The 12,661-nt window shown below is 41.0% G+C and overlaps 1 protein-coding gene across 1 annotated transcript in view; it reads right to left on the bottom strand.

The window, feature by feature from the left end:
* VWA3B (von Willebrand factor A domain containing 3B) overlaps positions 1-12,661 on the bottom strand; it is a 224,503-nt gene that overhangs the window by 58,541 nt on the left and 153,301 nt on the right. The window contains 1 exon segment of the mRNA XM_064269063.1: positions 11,708-11,826. Coding sequence (XP_064125133.1) covers positions 11,708-11,826 — 119 coding nt within the window.

Below are 12,661 nucleotides of genomic sequence, written 5' to 3'. Positions count from 1 at the left end.
CCCCAGGCGGCTTCATTAACATCTGAATAGCCTGAGCCAGAGGGAGAACTCTGATAGGGATCTGACTGCATTTTTTTTTTTAGCGGATTTTCTGGAAAAACTAGTTTCCCAGTGATGGCTCGGAGACAACAATCCATATCAAAACACTTAAAGAAGCAGACCATGACAGCTTCTCCAACCCCCCAAACAAAAGAATCAAAATCTTTCCCAAATGAAGATACAATCTTGGAATTATCAGATACAGAATATAAAAAACTAATTTACAGAATGCTTAATGATATCACAAATGAAATTAGGATAACTGCAGAAAAAGCCAAGGAACACACTGATAAAACTGTTGAAGAACTCAAAAAGATTATTCAAGAACATACTGGAAAAATTAATAAGTTGCAAGAATCCATAGAGAGACAACATGTAGAAATCCAAAAGATTAACAATAAAATAACAGAATTAGACAACGCACTAGGAAGTCAGAGGAGCAGACTCGAGCAATTAGAATGCAGACTGGGACATCTGGAGGACCAGGGAATCAACACCAACATAGCTGGAAAAAAATCAGATAAAAGAATTAAAAAAAATGAAGAAACCCTAAGAATTATGTGGGACTCTATCAAGAAGGATAACCTGCGGGTGATTGGAGTCCCAGAACAGGGAGGGGGGACAGAAAACACAGAGAAAATAGTTGAAGAACTCCTGACACAAAACTTCCCTGACATCATGAAAGACGAAAGGATAGCTATCCAAGATGCTCATCGAACCCCATTTAAGATTGATCCAAAAAGAAAAACACCAAGACATATTATCATCAAACTCACCAAAACCAAAGATAAACAGAAAATTTTAAAAGCAGCCAGGGAGAAAACAAAGGTTTCCTTCAAGGGAGAATCAGTAAGAATATGTTCTGACTACTCAGCAGAAACCATGCAGGCAAGAAGGGAATGGGACGACATATACAGAACACTGAAGGAGAAAAACTGCCAGCCAAGGATCATATATCCAGCAAAACTCTCTCTGAAATATGAAGGCGAAATTAAGATATTTACAGACAAACACAAGTTTAGAGAATTTGCAAAAACCAAACCAAAGCTACAAGAAATACTAAAGGATATTGTTTGATCAGAGAACCAATAATATCAGATATCGGCACAACACAAGGTCACAAAACAGATCGTCCTGATATCAACTCAAATAGGGAAATCACAAAAACAAATTAAGATTAATTAAAAAAAAAAATACACATAACAGGGAATCATGGAAGTCAATAGGTAAAAGATCACAATAATCAAAAAGAGGGACTAAATACAGGAGGCATTGAACTGCCATATGGAGAGTGATACAAGGCGATATAGAACAATACAAGTTAGGTTTTTACTTAGAAAAATAGGGGTAAATAATAAGGTAACCACAAAAAGGTATAACAACTCTATAACTCAAGATAAAAACCAAGAAAAACGTAACGACTCAACTAACATAAAGTCAAGCACTATGAAAATGAGGATCTCACAATTTACTAAGAAAAACGCCTCAGCACAAAAAAGTATGTGGAAAAATGAAATTGTCAACAACACACATAAAAAGGCATCAAAATGACAGCACTAAAAACTTATTTATCTATAATTACCCTGAATGTAAATGGACTAAATGCACCAATAAAGAGACAGAGAGTCACAGACTGGATAAAGAAACACGATCCATCTATATGCTGCCTACAAGAGATACACCTTAGACTTAGAGACACAAACAAACTAAAACTCAAAGGATGGAAAAAAGTATATCAAGCAAACAATAAGCAAAAAAGAAGAGGAGTAGCAATATTAATTTCTGACAAAATAGACTTTAGACTTAAATCCACCACAATAAAATAAAGGATAAAGAAGGACACTATATAATGATAAAAGGGACAATTGATCAGGAAGACATAACCATATTAAATATTTACGCACCCAATGACAGGGCTGCAAGATACATAAATCAAATTTTAACAGAATTGAAAAGCGAGATAGATACCTCCACAATTATAGTAGGAGACTTAAACACACTACTTTCGGAGAAGGACAGGACATCCAGTAAAAAGCTCAACAGAGACACGGAAGATCTAATTACAACAATCAACCAACTTGACCTCATTGACTTATACAGAACGCTCCACCCAACTGCTGCAAAGTATACTTTTTTTTCTAGCGCACATGGAACATTCTCTAGAATAGACCACATATTAGGTCATAAAACAAACCTTTGCAGAGTCCAAAACATCGAAATATTACAAAGCATCTTCTCAGACCACAAGGCAATAAAACTAGAGATCAATAACAGAAAAACTAGGGAAAAGAAATCAAATACTTGGAAAATGAACAACACCCTTCTGAAAAAAGACTGGGTTATAGAAGACATTAAGGAGGGAATAAGGAAATTCATAGAAAGCAACGAGAATGAAAATATTTCCCATCAAAACCTCTGGGACACAGCAAAAGCAGTGCTCAGAGGCCAATTTATATCAATAAATGCACACATACAAAAAGAAGAAAGAGCCAAAAGCAGAGAACTGTCCCTACAACTTGAACAAATAGAAACTGAGCAACAAAAGAATCCATCAGGCACCAGAAGAAAACAAAGAATAAAAATTAGAGCTGAACTAAATGAATTAGAGAACAGAAAAACAATTGAAAGAATTAACAAAGCCAAAAGCTGGTTCTTTGAAAAAATTAACAAAATTGATAAACCATTGGCTAGACTGACTAAAGAAATACAGGAAAGGAAACAAATAACCTGAATAAGAAATGAGAAGGACCACATCACAACAAAACCAAATGAAATTAAAAGAATCATTTCAGATTATTATGAAAAATTGCACTCTAACAAATTTGCAAACCTAGAAGAAATGGATGAATTCCTGGAAAAACACTACCTACCTAAACTAACACATTCAGAAGTAGAACAACTAAATAGACCCATAACAAAAAAAGAGATTGAAACGGTAATCAAAAAACTCCCAACAAAAAAAAGCCCTGGCCTGGATGGCTTCACTGCAGAGTTCTACCACACTTTCAGAGAAGAGTTAACACCACTACTACTAAAGGTATTCCAAAGCATAGAAAATGACAGAATACTACCCAACTCATTCTATGAAGCCACCATCTCCCTGATACCAAAACCAGGTAAAGACATTACAAAAAAAGAAAATTATACACCTATATCCCTCATGAACATTGATGCAAAAATCCTCAACAAAATTCTAGCCAATAGAATCCAACAACACATCAAAAAAATAATTCACCCTGATCAAGTGGGATTTATACCAGGTATGCAAGGCTGGTTTAATATCAGAAAAACCATTAATGTAATCCATCACATAAATAAAACAAAAGACAAAAACCACATGATCTTATCAATTGATGCAGAAAAGGCATTTGACAAAGTCCAACACCCATTCATGATAAAAACTCTTACCAAAATAGGAATTGAAGGAAAATTCCTCAACATAATAAAGGGCATCTATACAAAGCCAACAGCCAATATCACTCTAAATGGAGAGAACCTGAAAGCATTTCCCTTGAGAACGGGAACCAGACAAGGATGCCCTTTATCACTGCTCTTATTCAACATCGTGTTGGAAGTCTTAGCCAGGGCAATTAGGCTAGACAAAGAAATAAAAGGTATCCGGATTGGCAAGGAAGAAGTAAAGTTATCACTATTTGCAGATGACATGATTATATACACAGAAAACCCTAAGGAATCCTCCAGAAAACTACTGAAACTAATAGAAGAGTTTGGCAGAGTCTCAGGTTATAAGATAAAAATACAAAAATCACTTGGATTCCTTTACATCAACAAAAAGAACACCGAAGAGGAAATAACCAAATCAATACCATTCACAGTAGCCCCCAAGAAGATAAGATACTTAGGAATAAATCTTACCAAGGATGTAAAAGACCTATACAAAGAAAACTACAAAGCTCTACTACAAGAAATTCAAAAGGACATACTTAAGTGGAAAAACATACCCTGCTCATGGATAGGAAGACTTAACATAGTAAAAATGTCTATTCTACCAAAAGCCATCTATACATTTAACGCACTTCCGATCCAAATTCCAATGTCATATTTTAAGGGGATAGAGAAACAAATCACCAATTTCATATGGAAGGGAAAGAAGCCCCGGATAAGCAAAGCACTACTGAAAAAGAAGAAGAAAGTGGGAGGCCTCACCTTACCTGACTTCAGAACCTATTATACAGCCACAGTAGTCAAAACAGCCTGGTATTGGTACAATAACAGACACATAGACCAATGGAACAGAATTGAGAACCCAGACATAGATCCATCCATGTATGAGCAGCTGATATTTGACAAAGGACCAGTGTCAATTAACTGGGGAAAAGATAGCCTTTTTAACAAATGGTGCTGGCATAACTGGATATCCATTTGCAAAAAAATGAAACAGGACCCGTACCTCACACCATGCACAAAAACTAACTCCAAGTGGATCAAAGACCTAAACATAAAGACTAAAACAATAAAGATCATGGAAGAAAAAATTGGGACAACCCTAGGAGCCCTAATACAAGGTATAAACAGAATACAAAACATTACCAAAAATGATGAAGAGAAACCCGATAACTGGGAGCTCCTAAAAATCAAACACCTATGCTCATCTAAAGACTTCTCCAATAGAGTAAAAAGACCACCTACAGACTGGGAAAGAATTTTCAGCTATGACATCTCCGACCAGCGCCTGATCTCTAAAATCTACATGATTCTGTCAAAACTCAACCACAAAAAGACAAAAAACCCAGTCAAGAAGTGGGCAAAGGATATGAACACACATTTCACTAAAGAAGATATTCAGGCAGCCAACAGATACATGAGAAAATGTTCTCGATCATTAGCCATTAGAGAAATGCAAATTAAAAGTACGATGAGATTCCATCTCACACCAGCAAGGCTGGCATTAATCCAAAAAACACAAAATAATAAACGTTGGAGAGGCTGCGGAGAGATTGGAACTCTCATACACTGCTGGTGGGAATGTAAAATGGTACAACCACTTTGGAAATCTATCTGGCGTTATCTTAAACAGTTAGAAATAGAACTACCATACAACCCAGAAATCCCACACCTAGGAATATATCCTAGAGATACAAGAGCCTTCATACAAACAGATACATGCACACCCATGTTTATTGCAGCTCTGTTTACAATAGCAAAAAGTTGGAAGCAACCACGGTGTCCATCGACGGATGAATGGGTAAATAAATTGTGGTATATTCACACAATGGAATACTACACATCGATAAAGAACAGTGACGAATCTCTGAAACATTTCATAACATGGAGGAACCTGGAAGGCATTATGCTGAGAGAAATGAGTCAGAGGCAAAAGGACAAATATTGTATAAGACCACTATTATAAGATCTTGAGAAATAGTAAACCTGAGAAGAACACATACTTTTGTGGTTACGAGGGGGGGAGGGAGGGAGGGTGGGAGAGGGTTTTTTATTGATTAATCAGTAGATAAGAACTGCTTTAGGTGAAGGGAAGGACAACACTCAATACATGGAAGGTCAGCTCAATTGGACTGGACCGAAAGCAAAGAAGTTTCCGGGATAAAATGAATGCTTCAAAGCTCAGCGGAGCAAGCGCGGGGGTCTGGGGAACATGGTTTGCGGGGACTTCTAAGTCAATTGGCAAAATAATTCTATTATGAAATCATTCTGCATCCCACTTTGAAATGTGGCGTCTGGGGTCTTAAATGCTAACAAGCGGCCATCTAAGATGCAGCAATTGGTCTCAACCCACCTGGAGCAAAGGAAAATGAAGAACACCAAGGTCACACGACAACTAAGAGCCCAAGAGACAGAAAGGGCCACATGAACCAGAGACCTACATCATCCTGAGACCAGAAGAACTAGTTGGTGCCCGGCCACAATCGATGACTGCCCTGACAGGGAGCACAGCAGAGGACCCCTGAGGGAACAGGAGATCAGTGGGATGCAGACCCCAAATTCTCATAAAAAGACCATACTTAATGGTCTGACTGAGACTAGAGGAATCCCGGCGGCCATGGTCCCTAGACCTTCTGTTGACACAGGACAGGAACCATTCCCGAAGACAACTCATCAGACATGAAAGGGACTGGTCAGCGGGGGGGAGAGAGATGCTGATGAAGAGTGAGCTAATTATATCAGGTGGTCACTTGAGAGTGTGTTGGCAGCTCTTGTCTGGAGGGGGGATGGGAGGATAGAGAGAGAGGGAAGATGGCAAAATTGTCAAGAAAGGAGAGACTGAAAGGGCTGACTCAAGAGGGGGAGAGCAAGTGGGAGTAGGGAGTGAGATGTATGTAAACTTATATGTGACAGACTGATTGGATTTGTAAACGTTCACTTGAAGCTTAATAAAAGTTATGAAAAAAAAAAAAAAAAACCAACCTAGAGACCTACTTGTGAAAGGTCACAGCCACTGAAAACTCTACGGAGCACAGTTCGACTCTAAAACACACGGGGCCCCGTGAGTCGGAATCCACTTGACGACAACTGGTTTTTTCGGGTAATGAATCTAAACACCTGCCATTTTCTTCCTAAGAAAAACGTAACTTGGCCCTTAGTTTGCCTTGTCTTCTACCTGGGTTTTCAGAGCAAAAGAGGCTAATAGGGTCAGGACACTTTAGAGGTCAACCAGCCTGACCCCTCACCCTCCAGGTGAGGCTGTGAGAAGTGCAGACAGGTGAAGTGCCGCCGTGCCCATCCGCCCGCAGTGCGCTGGCCACACGGGGGTGACGCTCATCATTGAATACATTTTCAGAGAGACAGCGTCACCCCAAGGGGAAAGAAGGAAGTTGAAGCCAGTGGTGCCTGTAGGGCAGTTACAGCTCCTCTCCTTGTTGTTAATCACTGCTGCTTCTTTCAGAGTCTCCAGCCCAGCTCTGTTCTGCTACGTCACCACCCAAATCAGGCTTCCTGCAGTGTGGGGCGCAGAACATGGGCTCCAGGGGTCATGAGTGAGTGCTTCTGGAGAGAACACGGCTTCAGTAAAATGAGGTGGGAAATGCTGCCCCTCTCCAGGAGGCAGGACCTCATCACTGGACTCCCACCGGCGGAGCTCAGCTCTGGGCACACCTCAGGGGACACCGTCCTGGCTGCTCTGCCATCGTGAGCCTGGGGAGAGCATGGCCAGGGAGCCTGGCATGGTGGCTCAGAGTATACACTCAGGAGCCAGGAGGCCCAAGCTTGACTAGCTCCTCCTCTGACCAGCTGAGAGACTTTGGCCAGGACCACCTTTTCTGTAAAACGGGGATAAGGATCGTACCTTCCTACTGCAAGGACTCAATGAGCCAGTGTGTGCACAGCACAAGGAATTGTATCTGAAACAAGAAAACGCCCTGCAGGTGTCAGAGTCGGAAGAGGCAGGGAAATAAGCCACCTCAGTGCTTCTGTGTCCTGTGAAGTTTCAGTTCTTTGGGGCCTATTTAGAAACTGGGTTTCTTTAACGCACGTGGTTCATGTAAAAACGATAGAGGCTTCTAGGACTTGTTAAAAAGACTCACAGTATGCACTTTGGGGGGTGTATGTGCTTTTCTTAAAAAATCTTTATTTGATATCCTCTTTAACCTAAGGCTTGAGGTGGAGACTGGCAGCGCAGACAAGGGCTTTGAAGCCACACAGGTCAGGGTTCAAGCCTCAACACCTACACTTTGTTGCTGTATGATCCTGAGTCACATAACTTTATGAAACTCCATTTTCTCATCCATAGAACAAGGGTAGTACCACCTAGCCTTGGTGCTGAGAGAGCTGAGATGCGTGTGCAGAAAGCCGCTGGGAGTAACTCAGCACTTGTTCCCTCCAGGTTCTGAAGAAGGACGAGGCTTAGATGCCTGAGAAACTGCTGGCGAATGTGGGTCCAATTAGTCAGCGCATGTCTCGAAGTCTAATTTGATCTTTTGGAAAATATTTTTCCAAGAGTGTATTTTCATACTTTGTTATTCTCCTATTTTCCCTTTTCACCGAAATGTTTCAGAGCATACAAGCAGGGTGTTGTGAGAGAAAAACTGGGAGTGAACAGAAGGGTAGCCTGAGGGTGTGCTGACCCCGGCCCCACTGACTGGGGAGGCGGCCCTAGGAAAGTTGCTAAACATGTGGGATTAGACGAGACCCTGTGGGAAGCCAGGAGGGTGGTGGATGTGAGGGCCTCTCCTGGGCTGGTCAGCCACTGGGACCGGGAACTTTACTAACAACAGTTGTCCTGTTTGTTTTAGGAGAGTGAGCCTTGGTTGAGGGGTTGCATTCACTAGATTTCTGTATCGCTTGTTTTCAATTTGGAGCCCTGGTGGCGCAGTAGTTAAGAGCTCAGCTGCTAACCAAAAGCTCAGCAGTTCGAATCCACCAGCCACTCTTTGGAAACTCTAGGGGGCAGTTCTTCTCTGTCCTGTAGGGTTGCTATGAGACAGAACCGACTTGATGGCAGCAGATTTAGTTCTCAAGTTCACTTGCACCAAGGATCGACTCCATTTCAAAGAAGGTTGACAAACGGCCCTTCGGAAGTCCCTGCAAATTGGAGACAATAAGCAGAGCAATCGAAGAATGGTCCCAGCCTCAGGTTAGAGCTGACGCTTCTCCTGTGGGTCTGAAGTTTCTAACCTTGACTGTAGACTCACATCCAAAATAAGCTGTAGAAAATCAGCCCGGAATCCATCTAGCCCCGGCAATGCTGACTCAAAGCTTATGCTCAGACGCAGGAAGCCAAAATTGCTGCCTCAATTCTTAAAATATGAAACAGAAGGACCTACACACATGGGTACCAAGTGTGACCAAAATAGATCATTTATGTCATTATTTTGACCAAATGGCTATGACATTCTCATTTGCCTGGTCATCCCTAACCATTTGGTTTAGGGTTGTATCTGGCTTACTTTTCATAGGAAACTCCTTAGAAACATATATTTGGAGTAGGGGTGAGGGTAACCTAAATTTCATTGATTATTTTTCATAGTCTGTGTATCCTTAGAAAGGCAGACAAAGAAGGAAAAGCAAATCGACATGTACACCAAAAATATTCTTAAATACTATTGAAAGCAAAATACCAGGAAGCTTTGTTGTGTATAATATCAATATGATTAAATAATGAGAAGATAGTACTTATTGTAAATGGAAATTAATATTAAATAACAAATACTAATCTTATTAAATATCAGTATTATTAATGATAAGACTATAACGACGATAGGTTATGAACATCCAACTTACGTACAACCTGTAGTTACAAACCAACCCCGTAAAGTCTATTGTATTAAAAATTCAAGGCAATACAACGGTTCATTACAATAAATGGGTATGTGCATCAAAACATCATTATTATCACCACCGCGTTGTTAAGGATGTTTTAACGCATCTGGAAGTGTTTCTTTAACCTTTTTTATAAACAGAAAGATAACAACCAAAAAAACTAAACCCATTGCCACTGAGTTGATTCCGACTCATGGGGACCCTACAGGACAGAGCAAAATCGCCCTATAGGGTTTCCAAGGAGCAGCCGGTGGATTCCAACTGCCAACCTTTTGGCTGGCAGCCGAGCTCTTAACCACTGCGCCACCAGGGCTCCTTTATGTCTCTAGAGGGTGCTAAAAGGCTTTTCCAGGTTCTTTTGCTCACGGGGAGTGAGAAATGGAACAAATCACTTACTATGTCTGTATACTGGTTTTGTTAATAATGAAGGGGTCTCCCCTGCCTGGGAAGAGGGGGTGCCCTCACTCTTGAAACCTTTGAGAAAGGGTAAACCAGTGGGAAGAGCCGTGTGACTATGGCACCCCATGTATTTATGGTTATTTTTAGGATTGGCAGACTTAGAGAATGAAAGGGGGAAGTAAGTAAATTAATTGCTCTTCATATAAAGTTCAAATACTCATTCGCAACAGCCCTGTGAGAAAGGTGTTGTCAATAAGAAATCTGATGTCATGATTGTCACATGACTGGCCCCAGAGCAGGTGTCAGAGGCAAGCGTGAAGCCCAGAACCACCTGGCCTCAAAGCTCTAGCTTGTCCCCTGAACCACACAGGGTGATTACAGAACTCAGATATTTGAATTACTCAAGCAAATTAAATTATAATTTGAATAATGTTACTATATCACATTTTGAATAACTGAACTTGAAGACTTTTAACAGCTAAATTTGAATTACATTAAATTCAAGTTGAATATTTAAATATATGCAATTTGATGATTTATTGAGCACTTATGATATGCCAATCACTTGCTCGGAATAGGAGATAAACGAGAAAACAAGGCTGCCCAGGCCCCTGGCCTCAGGAGCCCACATTCTGGCCAAGAGAGACAGTCAATAAGCCCAGGGCCTGTGTGGAAGCTTCGAGGGCTGTGAGGGCCTCAGGCAGGGTGTGGTATGGAGGGTGACTGGGAAATGCCTCCTTGAGGATGACCATTGGCACTGAGGCAAGAAGGGGATGAAAGAGGCCAGCCGGGTGACAACAGGAAGAGGAACATAACAGGAGTCTCTCCATCTGCAGGAGGAGAGGCAAAGGAAGAGGGAGGAGCAAGCATGAGGGTCAATCTGTGCAGCCAAGTCTCAGACTCCAGCGAAAGGGTGAGCTTTGGAATAGCTCATGCCTGTCTGGCCGGGGGAGCCCTGGTGGCACAGTAGTTAAGAGTTCGGCTGCTAACCAAAAGGCCGGCAATTTGAATCCACCAGCCACTCCTTGGAAACCCTATGGGGCAGTTCAACTCTGTCCTAGAGGGTCACTGTGAGTTAGAACTGACTCGGTGGCAAGGGGTTTGTTTGGCCTGATTAGATAAAGATTCGGAAAAATACTGAGGAGCAGGTGGAAGCAGCTGAAGGAGCTGGTATAAGACAGCCTCAGTTTTTAGGCGAGGCCAGTGGAAGAGGCTTAAGTTTAAGGAGATAGGGAGAGGTCTGTGATGGGCCCAGTGGGGACAGGCCTGCTTTCGCACAGCAGACTTCAGCTGGATCGAGTAGTCCATGTAGGCAGGAGTTGGGCCTTACATTTCTGAACACTAGACCAGCAAATGCTTGCCTGGGCCTCATTAACTTTCGGGTATTTTTCAGTTTATCCAACCACATGGTGCACATGAAAACCCAATGGCACAGCTTCCAGAGCCAAGAGCAGGCTTGCCTGAAGAAGCTGGGCACGCTTGAAGCTTCATTAAGTGCTGTGACCAAGGATTAATTACAGTTCGTGCTGGGGTGGGGTGGGAGGTGGTTAGAGCTTTCTTCACGGGGGAAGGCTGGCTTACACGCCCTTGTGAAAAGATGCCTCCTGCGTTAGCACTGACACGGTGACTACTCAAGATGATAATTTTCACTGCCGTAAATTTGATTATCTTCTTGAGCTTTATATAATTTTTAAAATAATAATATACACTTAGATATCTCCATTATCTCACCATACTGCGGAGTTTCATTAGTCACTTTACAGACATTAGGTGGTAAAATGACCAAATTCGCTCTGCCACAAGGAAAACTTCAAGGATCTCACGGAAATATGAGATTTCTATAGATTTTGGAAATGGAAGTTTTTTTTTTTTTTTAAGCTTTGTAAATATGTTAGCTGCTGCTGCTGCTGTTGCTATTCCTTATGGAGAATTTTTTAAATAGCAGCTTCAGATGGAAAGTCCAAGGTGAAACAGGAGAAAGCAAGCCAACAGAATCCACATTCCTTAAAGAGCAGCCAAGAGCGATACTCACTTTTCATAGGACTTAATTGCTTGTTCTACTTTCTGCTTGTAGATGTTGAGCTTTACTCCCTGGGGGTTAATTAATGTCATCTTATTTGTGTCGTTGCACACATGAGCCAGAGGGAAAACCTACACACCAATACCAAAGGAAATTGTCACTTGATAGGTTAACATGTTCTTTAAAAATTATCTACATGGCTGTACAATATGTCTTTCTGGCTATAAAATCAACACATTATACTTGTAGAAAATCATGAAGAAGAAAACAAGGATCAGAGATACCATCGCTCACCTTTTCCTTCCGATATTTTTACTATTTTTAAAATAGCCACCACGAGCACCACCACCACCCTGTCTCAGGAAACCCTGGTCAAAATTGAGTGTTGTCTTCACAATAAGCCTCTGTAAACCATGGGCAATAAGAAATAGAATCTCCTTGTTGCTTATTTGTAAGTTACTATTTGGGTTAAACATGCCCCTCACATATTTATTTTACATTTGATTTTCTTTTGAGATTATCTGTCCTTTGACCATTTTCCTTCTTAATTTATAAGAGATTAGACATGTCAAACAAAGAAGGTTTAGTGGCCATAGAAACCACATTTTATAAGAATAATGAAGTATACAAAGGGATGAATATGAGAGAAATGAGTCTGAATTTAACTTACTAAAAAAATATATTTTTCTGGTCTGTCAGGTACACACAGAAGACGGCTCACCAGCCCGGCAACGGCAGCACTTCTGCCCACCGCCAGCACCCATTTCCACCTCCAGAACCCGATACAGTAGACTCGTGGTTTTATTATTAAAAAATATTTGCCTAAGCTTAGAATCAGTGTTTAAATATTTGGGGAATATTAATTGATTAAACCCACAAGGCTTGGTCAATTAGTAGTTTAAGTACTCTGTAAAAATTTAGAGGAAAGTTACTTGTTTAATATTTTAAAATGTTGATCGGTTAATA

Source organism: Loxodonta africana, chromosome 15, assembly GCF_030014295.1.
Source record: "Loxodonta africana isolate mLoxAfr1 chromosome 15, mLoxAfr1.hap2, whole genome shotgun sequence".
Taxonomy (NCBI): domain Eukaryota; kingdom Metazoa; phylum Chordata; class Mammalia; order Proboscidea; family Elephantidae; genus Loxodonta; species Loxodonta africana.
The sequence above is the reverse complement of the archived record's forward strand: the minus strand, read 5'-3'. Positions and strand labels throughout refer to the sequence as shown.